The 19,769-nt window shown below is 46.3% G+C and overlaps 1 protein-coding gene across 10 annotated transcripts in view; it reads left to right on the forward strand.

Annotated features, from left to right (window-relative positions):
* The window catches only part of PKNOX2 (PBX/knotted 1 homeobox 2), a 726,589-nt gene that overhangs the window by 356,428 nt on the left and 350,392 nt on the right, over positions 1-19,769 (forward strand). For 9 of the 10 annotated variants that reach the window (XM_074936677.1, XM_074936667.1, XM_074936669.1 and 6 more), the window contains one exon: positions 9,591-9,699. The exons of the other annotated variant lie outside the window; for it this stretch is intronic. In XM_074936677.1, coding sequence (XP_074792778.1) covers positions 9,613-9,699 — 87 coding nt within the window. In that variant the 5' untranslated portion in view covers positions 9,591-9,612. The remainder of the gene's footprint in view (positions 1-9,590; positions 9,700-19,769) is intronic. 10 annotated transcript variants of the gene reach the window in all.

Here is a 19,769-nt window from a genome sequence, read left to right on the forward strand (position 1 = left end):
TCTTTACACAGAGTTTCCAGCAGATATTCACAGTGCTCATCATCGCTGGTGATATTTGACACTTTCACAAAGTGAGAAAATTAGGAAGCCCCCTTGAAGAAAATGTTTAGTTCATGGTTAATCTGGGCTTGAAAGAATCTTTGTAATTAAAAAAATGTGTTTTGCTCCAACAACTCCTAGTCTCCTTCCCCCCACCTTCCCCCGGGGCTGCAGCCAGCAGCAGAGAGTGGGAGAGTTCTGTCTGCCACTCAGCAGTGACTCCTCCGGGATATGGATAGGGTCTGAAAAAAATTTTCTCCAGTCCTCTTGTGCTTGAGGGGGCTGGGAGGGATATGTGAAGCACAGTCTCAGTTGTGTGTGTGTGTGTGTGTGTGTGCGTGTATGTGTGCACAAGTGTATAAGAATGTAAGTGTGCGCATTTAGGGGCGTAACCCTTCTGCCAGGAATGTCAGCAGCAACAAGGACTGGATCAGTATCTACGGGCTCCTCTTGACATTAAAAAACAATCGGCTCAAGCCCCACTCAGAAATCTGGGAAAACTAGCTACTACCCTAGGGTGCTTCTTAGAGGCAATACTTGTCCACTCACAAGCACTGAGTCTGTGTGGAACAAAATAAATCTATTATTAAGAGGGAGAGGGAACTCCACAGTGCGTCAAAAGTGTGCAGACCATAAGTAAACACCTGCCCCACAATAGCTTGGGCAGTGTCCATGGTCTCAGTGTGCGAAAGTCCAAAAGATGAATGTCCCTTTAACATGCCACTCCCTTTCCCTCTGCTGCACCGTTCTCATGGCTGGTTGTCTGAAGTCAGCCATGTCACAGACTTCAGGGTGCGTTCATGTGGGTTCACCTCCCATTCCTGAAGAGGGCAGGGTTGCTGCCACGGCTCACCATGGCTGTCACTGTTGTCTCTGCCACTGCTTGCTGCAGCTGCCTTTGCTGCTCCTCACTGCTGTCTCTGCCACTTCTGCTTTTACATATGCTGCCACATTGTGAGGTTCCACCACTGAGCCCCGTTCTCGGTGATTTCAGCAGGTAGTGGGGAACTTTCGCATCCTCCGCATTGTCTTACACTCAACACTGTCTCCACACCAGGTCTAAAGTTCCACCCCCTAGACCTGCTCAGCCATGATTACAGCTCTGGTGATCGCTGGTAGGAGTAAGGACTTTAAAGTGAGTCTGACCAGCTTTACCTTTAAACACTGAAGGTGGCGGGATAAATAGTATCTAGGGTTCTTTAAACACAGTCCATAGCAGTAGACAGGAACACTTGTTCCTTGTCTCCTGGTGGCCCCAAACAGCCAAAATTGAACATTTTGGCAAAGCAGGTCTGTCTGCTGAGCATCTAGCAGAGTAGGTGTGTCTATGCAAATATAGTCTTTTCCCTCAGTTCATCAACTGATGGCAGGGGAGAGCTCAGTCAGACCCTGGCTTACAGAGGGAAGGCTGTATCTTGTTTGGAAAATTCCATATATTGACAGCAGAGGAGGGAGAAGCACTTTTCCAGGGGGCTGCAGGGGATTTTGCTTCTACAATATCATTAATATGCTGAAAATGTAGCTCAGAGATTCAGACACAAACTGCTGGGCAGCCATTGCAATGCAAAAGGCAGAGCCTGTTTGAGCAGCCAGTCTGAGATCGTGCCTCTTCCAGCCGGGTCTTGGACTCTTATGAACAAAATGTAGCATTCTGGAAAAGGAGAGAGGTCAGGACACTTATCTGATGAACTAAACAGGAGTTTCTTGCAAGAAGAATGGCAGAGTTCTCATGATTGCTTTTGGTTGCATTCCTCAGCTCTCTCCCAGGACCATTTTCAGGAGGTCAGCAGCCGTGGCAACTTGGGTGCTCTCCTTGACCAGGCTTCTCCACTTCTTGAAAACTCCTTAGGGATCTCATTGCATTCTATGCTCCTTCAAAGCTGGGATCTCTTGTTTCTGGCCAAGGGTTCCCTATAGAAGGAAGTTTCCCAGTTACCTTGAAGGTCCTAGTCATCTGGAACATATTTCTGCACTACCAGGCCTGTCCCCAAATTCACAGGTAGACACCGACAATCTTTAACATTTTCCTGTCGTCCTACTCCAACACCTGTTGCCCAGAGACTGCCTCTCTGTCTACATTCCTATATTGCATCCTCCATCATGGTATCTGAGCACCTGAGGGATGGGTCTGAAGCCCTGCCAGGCAGGAGCTCCAATGAAACAGTTTTCCAAAGAGTTCAACTTCTGTTCTTCACCTATAGTTTTACCTTTGCATCTAAAAAGAAACTGCATCAGAACTCAAACAATATAGCTGTCCATACACTTCCTGTCTAGAAACCCGAGTGCGGAGGACATGAGCTGCTTCCATTAGGACTCCACCTATGGGCTTGTAGGAAGGGATGTTTTAGCACAGTACTAACCAGAGGACTGAACCCAGAAATACCTTTCCCAAACCCTCTTTCCTTCTGAACCTTTTGGGGTTGGAGACAGTGGAACCTGGAACTAAACTAGTTCTGATTTTGGTTCTCTTTTTGCAGACAAAATCCTGCCCAGGCTTTTACTGCATCAAAGCTAACCCCACTGCTGGTCTGGAAAATCTCGAGAATAAACTTATGTTTTCAGACCTTCCTCCCTGCCCTCTCTACCCCTGCAAATATGTAAGCTACAAAGAGCTCCAAGGCCCCCAAGTGGAGAATGCAGCACACACATCTGGAAGAGTCCTTGACCCAACCTAAATGCTGCTCCATGCTAGCAGGAGGATGTAGCTCTCCCTTGCTTTGGCTAGGCCTGGTGCCTTGAGAGTTCACAGTTGGACTTTGTTTATTGTGCTTGGAGGGATAGTCCATCACTAATTCAAGTGTTTGAGGATGTGCCTCTCAGGCACGGTGGAATTAACCCTTAGCAAAAGACAGCCTCTGCCCAAAAGCCCATAGAGCAGCGTTTCTTAAACTGGGGTCTGCAGACCCCTGGGGGTCCACAAGGGTACTCCAGAGGGTCCGCCAGCCCTGCTGATCGGCTCCTCCTCCTCCCTCCCTCAACTCATCCCCCGTCCCTCCCAGTGCCTCCTGTACGCCGGGGAACAGCTGTTCAGGGATGTGCAGGAGGCACTGGGAAGGAGCGGGAGGAGCGGGGACCGGGCGTACTTGGGGGAGGGGGCGGAAAGAGGTGGGGAAGAGGAGGGGCAGAGGGTGGAGGGGAGTGTGAAGAGGTGGGGCGGGGATGGGGCCGTGGGGGAAGGGGTGGATTGGGGGTGGGCCCTGGGGCTGAGCTGGGGTCTTGGAGGTCCACGGAAAATTTTAAATCAAAATGGGGGTCCTCGGGTTGCTAAAGTTTGAAAACTGCTGCCATAGAGACAGGACAGATAAAGCATGGGAGAAAGGAAGTTTTGTTACCCTTATTTTCGAGTTGAGGAACTGTCACCCAGAGAATTTAAGGAGGAGATTTTCAAAGGCACAGAGTGCAGTTAGGTGCCTCCATGCCAGTCCTGCCTTTGAAAATCTCTGTCTAGGTGACTTGCTTAAGGTGACACAAGTAGTGTATCTCCTGAGGCCCAGTCCAGGGCCTGAACCCTGAGCTAAGTTCCCTGTAAGCTGCGTGGCCGCGTGGCTTGCAGCAGCCTATTTAGAGCCATGCAGGCGCTCAGGGAACCCAACCTGCCAGGGCTGGGGCGGCGCAGACCCAGCTGCGGGTGGGGCGGTGTGGCCCAGCCCAAACCCAGCCCGAGCCAGGGCAGCCGGGACCCAGGCACAGCCCGCCCCACCCCCACCACATGAATTGTGTTATGTGCACTAATTTGAAGGTGATGTGTCACACATCACCTCCACATCGGTGCACATAACACAGTTCATTCCGCACATGGGTGGGCAAAATGAGAGGGAACACCCACCCTGAGTCCATCCTTCCTCTCAGTCTTTCTTTTTGGAATACATTATTTTTAGATTCTGTACCTCCATATTTGGCCATCTCAGAGCCATTGCTGATATTGCTTGCTCCCTTATTTATGAATGAGGCTAGCTTTATTTTTCCCTCTTATTTTCTAGTTGGTCTTATCGTCCGGTGTTCTCAGTTCATATAATGCTAAATTAATGGTCACTGCTAGCAAGCCTACGAATTATTTCCACAGTCATGTACAATTCATTCCTCTTAACAAGAGGTAGATTCAAGGTTCCTCTGCCCGATTCTCTACCTTCTGGATGAGGAGGCTGCCCATTACCATAAGTCTGTTTGCTACCCTATAGACTTTAGAGCTGGTTAAAGCCCACACAAGGCAGAGTGTCTTATAGTTTCAACTTCCAGCAAGTTTTTGTTTTCACAGCCCTCGACAGCACTTAGCTCCCACTGAGTGCCCCTCAGAAGAGAGGCACTGGGGAGTGAATTCTCTGCCCTGACCCTAGTGCAGGTGAGAACAGCCTGGCAATAGTCCCTAGGGCCACTGCCTTTGCCCACCCATCACCTTGACACATTGTGTCTTTGATTTCTTTGTAGATGTTCTCCGGCATTCTGCAGGGAACGATTACAAATTCTCTTCTTCTCCTCTGTCCTGATACATTTGTTCATCCTTCACTATCTCCTTCTGCATCCATAGCTTGTGCTCTCAGCCTGCCGCATGTGCCCTGATGGTGATAAATAGGATTCACCTTCCTTGACTTGTTCCAGAACAAGGGCTTGATCCAAAGCCCATGGAAGTCAACGGAAATATTTTCACTGAATTAAATGGGCACTGGGTCCCCAGAAGGGACACCAACTTACATTTAATTCTTATAGGGTCCTTTTGGTCTTGAAGCACATGTAGGGATGTTGCCCAGACTCAGTACTGAATTACTTCGGAGCCTACAGAAGCCATTCTGTGCCTCACTGGTACTTCTGACTCCTAGGTATGCCCTGTTCTTTCTTTGGAACCTGCCAAGATCTGTGTATTTTGCTGTTGCTCTCTTTTTTCTTAGGAATTTAGTTCTTTGCTGTCTTCCTCTTCACTATTTCTGAACATTCCTAACAGAGCATTGACTGTGTGCATTGCCTCTGCCCTTTGCCAATTAGATCTACAAGGCACTGAACACTGTTATTTTTTCTGTTGATCTGACTCATTCTGGGAACCCTGCATAGGACGCTACAGAAGGGAGTATTGTGCCCCTCTATGTGCAGGTGGTCACTCTGGGTCAGGCAAATAACAGTCATAAGAACACCCGTATTGGGTCAGAGCAATGGTCCAGCTAGCCCAGGATCCTGTCTTCCGACAGTGGCCAAAGCCAGATGCTTCAGAGAGAATGAACAGAACAGGGCAAATGAGTGATCCATCCCCTGTCATTGACTCCCAGCTTCTGGCAAACAGAGGCTAGGGACACAGCATAGTGTTGAATCCCTGCCCCTCCTGGCTAACAGCCATTGATGGACCTCTCAAGCTCTTGAACTTATCTGGCTCTTTTATGAACCCTGTTATTGATTTCAGAGTAGCAGCCATGTTAGTCTGTATTCGCAAAAAGAAAAGGACTTGTGGCACCTTAGAGACTAACAAATTTATTTGAGCATAAGCTTGAAGTGAGCTGTGGCTCACAAAAGCTTATGCTCAAATAAATGTGTTAGTCTCTAAGGTGCCACAAGTCCTCCTGTTCTTTTTGCTGATACTTCCTTATTTACCTTCTGTACATGCTTTTATAGACCTCTGTCATATTCCCCCCCCTTAGTCTTCTCTTTTCCAAGCTGGAAGGTCGCAGTCTTTTTAATCTCTCCTCTTATGGAAGCTGTTCCATACCCATAATCATTTTATTTCCATTCTCTGAACCTTTTCCACTTCTAATATATCTTTTGAGATGGGGCAACCAGATCTTCACACAGTATTCAAGATGTGGGTGTACTATGGATTTATATAGAGAACATAATAATGGCCAGACTGGGTCAGACCAATGATTCATCTAGCCCAGTATTCTGTCTTCCGACAGGGGCCAGTGCCAGGTGCCTCAGAGGGAATGAACAGAACAGGCCATCAAGTGATCCCTGCCCCTAGAGGCATTAGGATATTTTCTGTCTTGTTATCGATCCCTTTCCTCATGGTTCCTAACATTCCATTCGCTTTTTTGATAGCTGCTGCACATTGAGCGGATGTTTTCAGAAAATTATTCACAATGACTCCACGATCTCTTTCTTGAGTGGTATTAGCGAATTTAGACCCCCATCATTTTGTATGTATGGTTGGATTATGTTTTCCAATGTTCATTACTTTGCATTTATCAACATTGAATTTCATCTGCTACTTTGTGGCCAAATCACCCAGTTCTGTGAGATCTGCAGTCTGCTCTGGACTTAACTATCTTGAGTAATTTTGTATCGTCTGCAAATGTTGCCACCTCGCTCTTTACTCCTTTTTCCAGATCATTTATGAGTCAAAGCCAGACTATTGCAATGGTGAAATCTTTTGAAGGTTTTACACTTCAACAAATATCTATTTACTGTCCACAAGCTTGGAGGCTTTCCCTCCATGGCTTTTGTTCATTATCAAAAAATAACTAAGTGTCTGCTCTCTGCCAACCTGATTTCCCTTCCTCTACGATTATTTATTCAAGTCATAATGCTGACTTGGTGACGTCACAGTCAGTGCATGGCAACAAGCTGTGATACTGCAATGGCATCAGCACAAGAGGCCACAATTGGTCCCACCCCAGGGCTGCTCCATTGATTTGGTCTGGAGGGATGAATTTAGTCCAAGATTGTTGCCCCCCTAAATGACGAAATTGGAGAAGCTCTGTTGGAAGACAGAACACTGCTGATCAAACTCCAGCATTCTTTCTTCAGAGTTATTTAAAGTAAACTAGTACTGGACTATAAGGTGGATAGAAAGCTGGCTAGATTGTCGGGCTCAACGGGTAGTGATCAATGGCTCCATGTCTAGTTGGCAGCCGGTATCAAGTGGAGTGCCCCAAGGGTTGGTCCTGGGGCCGGTTTTGTTCAATATCTTCATAAATGATCTGGAGGATGGTGTGGATTGCACTCTCAGCAAGTTTGCAGATGAAACTAAACTGGGAGGAGAGGTAGATACGCTGGAGGGTAGAGATAGGATACAGAGGGACCTAGACAAATTGGAGGATTGGGCCAAAAGAAATCTGATGAGGTTCAACAAGGACAAGTGCAGAGTCCTGCACTTAGGACAGAAGAATCCAATGCACCGCTACAGACTAGGGACTGAATGGCTAGGCAGCAGTTCTGCAGAAAAGGACCTAGGGGTTACAGTGGACGAGAAGCTGGATATGAGTCAACATTGTGCCCTTGTTGCCAAGAAGGCCAATGGCATTTTGGGATGTATAAGTAGGGGCATTGCCAGCAGATCGAGGGATGTGATCGTTCCCCTCTATTCGACACTGGTGAGGCCTCATCTGAAGTACTGTGTCCAGTTTTGGGCCCCACACTACAAGAAGGATGTGGAAAAATTGGAAAGAGTCCAGCGGAGGGCAACAGAAATGATTAGGGGACTGGAACACATGACTTATGAGGAGAGGCTGAGGGAACTGGGGATGTTTAGTCTACGGAAGAGAAGAATGAGGGGGGATTTGATCGCTGCTTTCAACTATCTGAAAGGGGGTTCCAAAGAGGATGGCTCTAGCCTGTTGTCAGTGGTAGCAGATGACAGAACAAGGAATAATGGTCTCAAGTTGCAGTGGGGGAGATTTAGGTTTGATATTAGGAAAAACTTTTTCACTAGGAGGTTGGTGAAATACTGGAATGCGTTACCTAGGGAGGTGGTGGAATCTCCTTCCTTAGAAGTTTTTAAGGTCAGGCTTGACATAGCCCTGGCTTGGGTGATTTAATTGTGGATCGGTCCTGCTTTGAGCAGGGGGTTGGACTAGATGACCTCCTGAGGTCCCTTCCAACCCTGATATTCTATGATTCTATAGAGACAGCAGGTTACAGTTATCTCCTGCATAACTGTGTGAAATTCAGTGAAGAAGTTACCACAAAAATTAATGTTTCTGCTGCCTCTGGGATGTTAGGAATAGGACTCTGAGAAATTGTGGAAAACATATTTTTGCAAAATGCTTCAAGATTTTTTCCTGCATTTTTTGCGTGTTTGGGCCTATGAGAGAGTGGGTTTATGCAAAATGATATCTTGTGTTTCTAGTCTGAAAACAATTTCTCTTGTTAACAGGACCACTTCCTCTCAATATTTCCCTCACTTGCAGTTAGGCTCATAATTGTTTGCATCCCACAGGCAGAATGGTTACCTGGGGAGCAAAGAATGTCATCTCTATATGTCTATTACATGATGATAGGTAAAAAGGTAGAGCGATTTTTCAGTTTGCCTAAAGTAGTAAATCTCCTAGATTTAGCATTGTTTGGGGTTATTTTTAATGCTATAATTGTATATGTTTGGGAAGGTTTTGAATCAGAAGACAGCAGATGGGATTGAAACTGACTTAGTCATTCAATGTTTGACTAATTGGTGACCCTGTAGTCTTCTGTCCTCTTGACAGATTTTCAAATATATTGTTGCAAGTTGCACTGTGACTAATGTTAGTCCCAGGCTTATATGGCACGAGATAAATGGGGCCTACCTGTGGGGAGAATGTGCATGAAGCTATAGAAACATTTTTAAAAGTACAGTAGAGTTGGTTGATGCAGTGGCTTCGTATTTGTTTACTCACACAATAAAGCAAGAGTTTGCATGAGCTTTCAAATACACAGCTTCTCCATTACGTGCAGCATCAACTGAAAAGCTCCTTCTGCTCCCAGCACCTTTGAGAACTCCCATCTGCAATGTCTGAAAGGCCAGTGAGAGTTCCCAGGCTGCTTGGAGGAGAGGAAGGCTGAGTTTCAGAGCTCAAAATACAGGTAATTATGAAAACTCAGGAGTTTCTAAGATGAACCCAGCACCTCCTCTAACATGCACTTGAGAAGTTTCTTGGCTCTGTGGAAAACCCCAGGACTCATGGTTTTCTGTGTTTTACACATGCCATTGCCAGGACAATTTCAATGGCCATGCAGAAGCAGAGAAAAGAAAAAGCCATGGTCACTGATCATCTTCTGAGTGAACTCCTGCTAGCCACTGGACTCTGGAGTGGACCTCTGCTCCCGTGTCTGAATCAGGTTGTCAGCTTTTTCAAGCGGAAGCCATGCCTTTCCTTTGCTTCACAGCACTGAGGACACTGGCAACCGACAATGAACAATAGCAATGCTCGTACCTCTACTTCTGACTAATATTTCAGGCCAGGGGCCTGAGCTGATCACAAGCTTGAAATATTTCAGGACATCCCCCCTCTCACCCAGTTTCCGTTGGCAACATGACCACCCCCTGAATAGTGAGGAGATGGATTTGTGTTTTCATAGTGTGTCTTGGAGTCAGGGTTTTGGATTTGTACAGTTAGCACAACTATGCCACCTCAAACAACAACCAAAGGCAGCCATCACCACCGAACTGCTTTGAGTCTGAGTAATTCTAATGGCAGGAGCTCATTTGTAGGGGCCACGGAGGGAAATGACTCAGCAGGCTGAGCCCATTGGCAGGACCAGTGCAGCAATGGTCAGCGGTGTTCGCTCGGGAGCAGGCAGTGTCTCATCTTTTGACTGACTTGTCCTTTTTTTTTTTTTTTTTTGGTTAATCAAGCTGAACTTTCTCCCATCAACAGGTTCTAGATGTGAATCAATCCCATGATGCAACATGTCTCCCCAGCACCAGCTCTGACAATGATGGCCACACAGAGTGTGCCCCCTCCCCCTTACCAAGACAGCCAGCAGGTGAGTGTGCTGCAGAGCTCACATCCAACACCACCCTTCAAACATGCAGCCGCAGCGAGGCTTGCCCAGGGGCTTTCCATGCATTTCCACTTACAGCCTTTGTAGAAGAGTTTGGAGTGCTGCAGAAAACCAGCAGGGGACTTAGCACCAAAGAGAAAATTCCTTATGAATCGGTATTGCTGCCAAGTGCGAAGCAACATTGATTCTGGCAAGAAATGGAAGGGTCCCACATTGTTATCTAGAACCAAATGCAGATGAAGTTGCAATGCATGACTGGACTTTGTTCTGTGCCCTGCTCTAACCAAATATATCCCCAAATGCCAAGATCATACCCTAGGCGGCATATTACCAAAGGTATTTAGGTGCCCAAAAATACACATAGGCACCTCCTGGGATGTTCAGACACACCTGAATAAGTTTGTAGCTTGACTCCCATTGACTCTAATGGGAGCTATGGGACTAACTTATTCATATGACTTTGTAAAACCCACTGGACACCTAGCTTCATCTTTAGGCACCTTAGAAAATCTGGCCTGGCCTAACTTTAGACTCCCAAGTGTGAACATGTTACCCTGGGATCTTTTGTGCCAGAGTCCAGAACACAGGTTTGGGAGACAGTCAATGGCATTTAGAGTCCTAAGTTCCTAAAATGCCTTTTGAAAATGCCATTTAAGCTCCTAAATCAGTTAGATTTTGGGGTGACGCTGAGCACAGGAACGCCTAAATCACTTTACAAATCTGAGCCTTACACACTCATCTGATATTCTTCCCAAGAGGGAAGGGGTATAAAGAGGGCACACAGAGAATGGCTTTTTGCACAATGTGCTTGATCTGAAAGAACTCACTCCAAGATAGTGTGAAACTTCACCCCTATGCTGGGTGAAAGTGCTTTGACTTTGGGACTGTTGGTCCTATCTCTTGGTGCCTTTTTAAAATTGTTACTTTTGCACCTAATCCGTTTGAGAAAGGAAGGGTGGGTAGTGACCTTTTTTAATTCGCCCTGGATTCCAAAGAGGAGTTTCTTTACCAAGCACTGGGATAAGCAGGAAAAGTGCTCAGCTCTCTGTAGCTGGCGTATACAGTACTTGGGAGGAAAGGGCTGGGGGAGGGGAGCTGGAGGCCTGCCAGCTGAAAGGAGACACTGCTGCATTGCTGAGTTAATTCTCTCCTTGGAGAACTATAAAAGATACAAGCTTAGAAAAGACAGCTGTGGTCTCTCCGCAACTGTGACACATACCTGCACCCCACCATGTCAATCCCATTGAAGTCCTCAGACAGCTAAAACACTAGCCAAGTGCTTTTCTGTAGATAGGTCTAATGCAAAGCTGGCTAAGGGATCAGCCTGTATTTCAGAATGCAGCACCAGTACGGCAAACGTACTGGAGTTGGGTGAATATCACAAAACAGGTCCTGGGGGTTGCGCTCTGATTTCAAGGTGAATTTTCTTTGGCGCTGCTCAAGCCCCTTCTATAGTTTCTTTCAAGGGACTTTTGAGCAATGTCATATTCACTGGCAGAAAGTTAAAGTGAAGCTGAAAGCTCAAGTGCTCACACCAGACTGGAGTGTTTTTAATGGTGTGCAATGGGGCAGCAGAGATATAGCGTTCCCAAATATCATCCCCAGTTCAACTAGCCAAACAAGGACCTGAACAAACTCTTAACCACATTCACAGGCAGTTACTTTGTGCCAGCATGGCAACAGGAAAACGAATGGGGGCTCATGCAGTAAACATTACAATAGCCTGATGTTCCCAGGAACCACATCTCAAGGAGTGCTGTGGGGGCACCCAGAAGGAAGGGTTTGATTTTTGCAACCCGCCTAATCCTGTTTATCTGCTCTTTCTCCCTGAGGTGCTACTTCAAGCCCTGCTGTTGATTCCATCAGTTACACTCACCCCAAAAGGCACAGGAGAGAAAAGCAGGTGGCTTATGTGCCCAAAATCGAACAAGCAACACAGATCAGATTTTGCATGTCAAGCATCAAATGCTGGCAGCAAATTCTTCATTATAAAGCCACAAAGTTCATTTTAAAAAAAACCAACCCTACAACATATATTGAATAAATGTGGAGAATGACTAAGTGTGAGGAAACTGTGATCCATTCAGAGTGAAAATCAGCAAATAAATTATTTGAATTTAGATGGTCTAGTTCAAGCCAGGAACAGAACAGCAAAAATATTTACCAATCAGGAGCTAGATTAAGTAGACCACGCAATTCTAAAACACGAGTGTTTGCTATCAGACCCATTAGACCTCCCCTTGAGGGGGGGGATACCTCAGTGGTTTGAGCATTGGCCTGCTAAACCCAGGGTTGTGAGTTCAATCCTTGAGGGGGCCATTTAGGGATCTGGGGCAAAAATTGGGGATTGGTCCTGCTTTGAGCAGGGGGTTGGACTAGATTACCTCCTGAGGTCCCTTCCAACCCTGATCTTCTATGATTCTGTGACCAAGAGCTTGATAGGAGGACATGTATATGCAAGGAAATCTCAGGACTTCTTTATTTTGCTGGATCCTGGGTGCAGTAGGTGGCAAACAAGTCTAGGGGTACTATGGCAAGATGGAAGTGGGTCCAGAAATTCTTCTTTTGTAACATGGGGTCACAGTGTGGAAAAGGTTGAGAAGCGTTAGGTTCAATGCACTGAAGCCACGAGAAGGTGGAGCTGTGTGAAATATTCATAACAAAACTAAAAATGAGGTTGTGGCATTTCTGTGGAAATGGAACTTGGCAGAGAGATGAACACACAGTGAGCATGCAGTGAAGTGAGCGTGGCAGTGGGCATGAAGTGAGAAAGAAGCACAGTATTGTCTCTGCTCTTTGGATGCCCATACAAATGCTGAGCTGGTTTCACAGTGCATTTTCTAGTTGCAAACTGGATTGGTTGGGACAGTCATATAGTTTAAGTCATATTGTATTATTTCTGTTTCCCTGATTTAGCTGCTTTCCAGAGGCCTGGCTGACTGTTTCTCGGAGTCTGGAGTTAAGTTGTACTTAGGAAGATGGCCAGAAAGATGGTTCTTTTACTGACACACAAATAATTAGACAGCTTGGCGTTAGAGTTGGTGGGGGTGAAAGGGTTCAAATCTGGACCCCTGGTAAGTTTCCTGTTAAGTTTCACCTTCAGAGTTAAGGCTGGGCAAGGGTTGGGTTCAAGTTTGATGGCACTGGATTCCTGACATCCAGGGACTTATCTGAACTGGCTCTGGAAAACGGGCCTGGACTTTATGCACCAAACCGAAGAATAGCTCCTTCTCCTCTCTGCCCCATGACCCCAATATTTTGCAGAAAAGCAACTTTTCAAGGAGGTAAAAATGCATGGAATGAAACGGTAAAGGCTTTTCCATTCAGTTCTGCATACTTACGCCCTCACCCCCCATCATGTGCATAGCACAACTTGTAGGTTAACAAGCTAGAAATATGAACCCTTTAACTAAATAGAAGCTAGAGGAAGAAACCATAAGAAAATGTAAACAATGTTTTGATTTATTTTTTAAAAAATTGGCAACCTATCTCAGGGAAAAAATACTTCCTGTATAATGTGGCTCTAAGGGTTAGAACAAACCTCTGTCCAAGTGCAAATAAGGATTTAGTTGTTATAAAGAATGTCTGCCAAAGCACCCAAAAGTCTTAGACATGGAGTTTTGTGACATTATTTAGATTCAATTGCTGCAAAATACCAGGGGTGCTTCACAATCTGTGCTGGGCTCTTTGGGCCAACACACCTACCTTTTCTAAAAGCAGCTGCATTAGTGGCTCTGTCATTACAGTGGCTGAAAAGGCAGCGTTTCCGTCCATGGTGGGGCTAGGTTGGGCACAGAGCTTTGTGTTCAAAGCTGAATCAGGAGATTCAGATCTGATAGTGCAGAAATCTCACCAGCTTTTCTAGTAGGTTTTAGCCCAGTTTTGACAGGTGCCTCATGACATCAGCTCTCCTGATATATTGTCTTTTTGCAACTGAATCCAGAGAACAGATCCCTTTGTGCACTGGAGCTAATCTGGAACCAGCGTACTCCGAGCAGGTTCTGATGAAGAGCCTTGAATTGGAAGCTGGGACCTCCTCCCTAAAAATTACAGGGGTTTGGAGGTGAGGGTTGGGTTCGGACCCACCAGTAATTATGTTGTTTACTCTTTAACATGTCTAAGCCACTCTGTGACGTGGCTGGGAATCAGTTATATCAAAAATATTGTGACCGTCAAAGCAGATAAGAACCATAGAGGCAGTTCAGTTCCTGGAAAACTGGTAGGTTTCTTTTTCTTTATCTACAAAGGTGTCATTCTTGTTGTCTCAGGGTTCATTGCAAGGCACAACAGTGAGTGCACATGAGAGGGGTGTGTATTCCAACCACCACCGTGTTGCATACTACTCTTAGTGGCAGCTTAACTAGGGAGCTTTTAGTGCATGCCAGCTAGGTCTACATGGCCAGCTAACATGCAACGCAGTGTGGTTTAGAATTCACACCCTCTTGCGCATATCGCCACACCTGTAGACAAGCCCTCTATCTCTCTCATCAGTTGCAGAGTGAATGGAGCTCATCCAAATAATGTATTCAGTGAATTTAGAGCTAGTTTTCAAACAATTCCGGAAAGCTTGTCTCTCTCACGAACAGAAGCTGGTGCAATAAAAGACAGTACCTCACCCACCTTATCTCTCTCTTATTCCATTTTCAGTTATTTGCCCATTTTTATTCTCAGAAGTTTGTTCGTAGTCACTTTAGTTTTTTCTCATGTAAGTTAATTCTATCTCTCACAGGCTCTGGTCACCCTGGGGAAGCTGAACCCCTTTACTGAATTCAATGCAATAGTTGTGTTGTCCTTTTTGGGAAAGAAAGTAATCACTTGGCTTGCTGTGCTCTTTATTTCATCTCCCACTTTGATCTGTTCTGTTCCCACTCCCCGATCTTGCTCCCTTGCATGTTCCCTGCTCCCTGCACTTGTACATACTTTCCTGACATCTAATTCCCCTGGTTTCCAGGACTCTCCCTGTGGCAGTTCCCATTACTCTTCCCAAGTGATGGCTCCTCCTTGTGGTAGTTCCGGTCCCTGGCAATGCTTTATGTTTGTCCTCCCAATCTTGTGTGGCAATGGCCTCTAGGCAAGGCAACTTGGCTCGTTCCTGCTCCTTGTTTCCTAGCTGCTTCTTCAGGCTTCCAGGCTCTTATGATTAGTTGGAAACAAGGAGGATCCTGCACTATGTGACCTGCCAGCGCTTTGCAGGTCACCAACAATGATACACAGAACACAGTTTGGGAACTAGCTCTGCTTGGCCAGCACAGCAGAATGTGTGGGGCTGAGTGGGCAGCAATCTGCTGCGGGTATAGGCAAATAGAAAATCATTGCCTTCCTGGAGCAAGAGAGGAGCACAAAGCCACCAGGACTACTCCTGGGATGGTGCAGTTTATGCTCCAGTCCTTGCTCAGGCCTTTGGGAGCTCACAGCAGGAGCTGAGCTGAGCTTCTTTGAGAATCTGGCCATTAGTGGTTAGTGTGGGGCTGAGAATCAGGAGTTCTGGATTCTGTACCCAGCTCCGCTAGTGACCAACCCTGCGACCTTAGGCACATCCCTGTGAAGCTGTTTCCCCTCCGGCAGACTGGGAGGCGCGGAGATCTCTCATTTGTGGCTAGAGGATGGATCGCTGTCTGCCTGCCCATACTGATCACTACAGAGGGGTGGGGCAGTAGAAATAGTCCCACAGGGAATGCAGAGAGCTGCTGCCTTTTGCTGCCCAGCTTCTGGCTACCTCTTCCAAACAAGCCCATCCATCAGTGACCTTCCATGAACAGACAAATACAACATCTACAGTAAGCAAAGGCATGAGCTCTCAGGCTCTGTGGTATGCTTAGGACATAAACAGAATGCTTCCCTTTCCATTAGTTAAGGGTAACAGTTTTAAACTGGAGGCCAATTTCCTCAAAGAGTCTAACAGCTTTAGGATTAAATGTGCAGTGGGTCTGAGTTGCTGGAATTCCTCCATAATGGCTGTAATCAGCAGCTGGGAGATGTTTAGGGTTGAAGGGATTAGTAGATAGCTGCATGAGAGACCCAAATGTTACAAAAGAATGTAGATTGGGGGTGGGGAGGTGGTGTTAGTTAAGTGTGAAGAGCCTTATTTAATTCACATTATACTGTGGATTAACAAATCACAGCTGCTGAAAGGGGCTTTCATGGCTAGTCCGGATGCCAAACGCTCTTGTGTCCCAGGAGAAATCAATCACTGCTTCAAACATGCATTTCTATGTTGGCCCATGTTGGCCAAGCTGTACTGCACCATTTCAGCCACCGAGCTGGAGGCTCCAACCACACATTTATGGTAATATCTGCATTCAGTGGGGAGCACTTCGAGTTATTCCAAAATGTGATGCCCAGTAAGAACTTGATTTGCCTTGGTCTGAAAAACTCTGAGTTTCTACCATAAATGATCTGCTTTGTTGGTGCAAAAATAGGAATATCCCTTTTGCCTCTTTGCTAAACACTAGTTTGTTTATTTCAAGCGTGCTTTGAGAATTTGGTTCATTCCTCAGATGGCTCTCACTACAGCTAGAGCAGCTGATATAAATGAATAGGTGTCCCTGGGATACTTGGAGACAACTCCTGAGTTTTACAGATGAGAAACACCTGTACTGTATACTATGTCCCAGAGAACACTTAAGTCTGTGGGGGGGTGGGGGTGCACATGTGTGTGCATGAACATATCTGTGTGAACAAGCATGATACGGATACAAGTGTGTGCATGCCTGTTTGTGTGTATGTATGTGCATGTGTGTATGAGAATTGTCCTAGGTGTCACCAGTGTTGTCAGATGTTTGGCTGCATGTGTGTTCTCCCGTGTGCTGTCCTAGCTCTGCGCAGACAGCTGGCACAGCAGACCTCGAGTGAACCACCCTATAAATTTACACACTTAGCTCGTAGCAAAGGCACTTGGTCAGGTTTATTGCTGACGAAGCACAGTGCTAATGCCCCGGCTCAATGGTTACAGGTACACTAACACATGTATGATTGTGACAATGGACTGGCTCACATAGTGGTGGGACTTTTCACTATCCCTAGGCCAGACAAAGACACTCCCTCTGAGATACATCTTTATACACTAATACAAACAAGTTACATATTACTCGTGACATATCAGGGTTCCACCCATTGCCTTGTACCTGTAGGTTCGATCAACACATCTCTATTCATCAGGCTGTTATCCTGACCTTATCCTTAAGATGGGTCAGACTGTTCCTGTTATTTTTGGGGAATGTGTTTATTGGGGTGTTCTGGTACCACCCTTCTGGAATGTTTTTACGTGAGTGTTTTGTGCCTAGCACCTCTTAGGAGTATGTGTTTTTGCAATATCAACCCTACGCTTGCCAAATTCTGTGAGCAGGGCCTGCCTCTTGTGTACAACTTAACTTTGCTTTATATTAGCAAGTTTTGACCATTACTTTAGTTCAGGCCTCATACTAGGCCTCTGATACAATGGCTTAGGCTTTCTTCCTACTACACTGTCCTCTCATCTCATTTCAGCATTATTATGTATTGTAATCCAGCAGCCAAAAGCAGACTAGGTGCCCGACAACCCCTTCCCTGAAGAGCTTACAGTTACAGAACCCACATCGTAACATATGGAGGAAGGGAATGGACCATCCTACAATAAAGGTGAAGAACTAGGCCAAGGCCAACCAACTTGGGTAACAGATATTGTGATACATATAGGACAATTAAATTCACATAGAAAGAATACTGGGCCACTCTGCTGGACAGGGTAGATGTGGGTGCATGGGGCTGAGGGGGATGCACACAGGTGCATGTGTAACCCTTCTGCCTGTCAGAGTTGGCAGCAACAAAAGCCAGGTTCAGTATCTAGGGGTTCCATTCCAATAACACAATGCAAAACCGGCTCGAGCCCCCACCCAGTGACCTGGGACAAATATATACCACCCCCACTGGGCACCTCCAAGAGGCAATACTTCCCCTCTCGCAAGCACAGAGTCTGAGTGTAGCAAAAAGCCTTTTAATAACAGAGAGAAACAATGTGGCATTATGTTGGGGAAACGCCACCAACAGCATTCATAACACAACCCATGAGCAAAAAAACCCACCCCAAGCAAATTGGGGCATGTCCTTTCCCTTTGGTTCTTGAGTCCAGCAACCCAAAATCACCCGAAGTCGCAAAAGTCCAACCACCCAAAAGTCTCTGTCCCTGGTCAGGGCAGCCCCAGAGTTCAAAAGTTTATCTGCAGAGTTTTACCTCCCAACCTGGGTGGAGATTGGGGTGGGGGGGGCGGGGTTAAGGGGCACCTTACATGGTCCAAAGCTGATGGCCCAACCTCTCCATGGGGCTCCGCTCTGCCAGCTGCCCCATGAGCTGCTCTAGGCAGCCAACAAACTGCTCTGCTCCACAAGCCGCTCTGCTCGCCGTCCCGCAAACTGCTCCACCATATATCTTCAGGCTCCCCCACTACTTAACACAACACTCAGCGATTTCAGCTCTTAGTCAGTTCAGCTCTTTTGTGATTTCAGCTTGTAGTAGTGGAGCCTCAGTGCGGGTGCACCGTTAGCCCAAAGGGAATTCAGCTCAGCAGCCTGTAACTAATGGAATAAAAAAATCCTAATAGAGAAAGAAGTGCAATTAGCATGTAAGGCCCTCACCAGGTAGCCCATGCCACCAAGTATTAATACCCATCCCCACCCTCTCTCCATTCACAGAGAATTGGAACCCATGTCCCTTGCCTAGCGAGTGCTACTTAGTTGATGGCGAGTCCCTCCATCATAAAAAAAGGCCAAGTGCAGTTCCACTGTCCTTGATTCCCATAATCAGGGTAATAACAATTTATTCTTCCTGCCCCAATAACAGAGACACTGGGGAACCCACAGCAGCCAAAGTGACCATTTGGGCAGCTATGGCCTCATTCTAAGTGGGGTGGGTGTGCCTATGCAAATGAGATCAGCCCCTGAAGTTCTTTTCCACAACTTGCCACACCTCACCACCAGATGTCAGGGTGGAGCTCATCCTGACTCTGCTTACACATGTACTCCTGGAACTTTATGTGTATCTGTGGTGGCAAGACTGTCCTGTGAAGCAAGTTCAGGAGCCAACTGGATCTCTAGAAAAGATTTTTACTGGCTACAAGATGGATGGGAGGGAATCTTAAAGGTGCATTACAGAGCTGAAACAGATCTCAGTTAAGGCTAGAAGTATGTGCCCCATTATATAGGCTCTGGCGACATCCAACAGTGAAATCATTTAAACTTACCTCTCCAGTGATTACTCCCTTCTGTGAGTCCCTCTGGGAATTCCTGCTTCCCCAAAGACCTCCCAGAATACAAAATTATTCTATGTCGCTGATACCATTATTAATCCCATGAATTGCAGTGATATCATTCGACCCACGGCATGGCATTCCAGACATGGGACTAATTGTGTCCATGGTGTCACAGAGTGCTGTGCTCTGGGGTATCATTGGAAAACTAGGACATAACAATGGTTTCGACAGAGAAAGAGGGAGAAGGGTCCCTCATTAGCTAATAGGGGGATTTAGAACATATTACCTGTGGGACATGCCATCCTTCACTTCCTGTGCTAATTTGTTGTGCGGTGGGACTGTGCACTGTTACACCAGTGGCATTTCACTAGCCAAGTGACTCTGTTCAATACCAGACGAAGAGATGTCTGACTGAAGTTCATCGTGTTTATCAGTTTAAGTTTAGAAATGACTTTGGAATGGAAGATGCTAGAGAAAAGTCAGATCACTTGCTCTCACATTTCTGGGCTTTTATCTCAATGTTCACATCAGCCTTGCAGCTCATATATCTATTTGGATTGAAGATCATTGTTTGAATGGGGAATGTCTTTGGAAGGTGCTGTGACTGGAGGGGCAGGGCTCTTCGGACCGCAGAGGAAGTGTAGCTAGCATATCTTTGGCTAATACATGTGTGGAGAATGGTACAGTTAGGGACTATACTTAAAAGCCATTTGTTTTCTGCACATCCAAGGCACCTTCTGTGTTACAGAGGTAGCCCTCACCTTCATGCTGTTTTCCTGTCATTTCCACACGCTCTGATGCTGAGCTCCAGAGAGAGAGAATGTTTTT

The sequence above is a fragment of the Natator depressus genome, chromosome 22 (genome assembly GCF_965152275.1).
Source record: "Natator depressus isolate rNatDep1 chromosome 22, rNatDep2.hap1, whole genome shotgun sequence".
Taxonomy (NCBI): Eukaryota; Metazoa; Chordata; order Testudines; family Cheloniidae; genus Natator; species Natator depressus.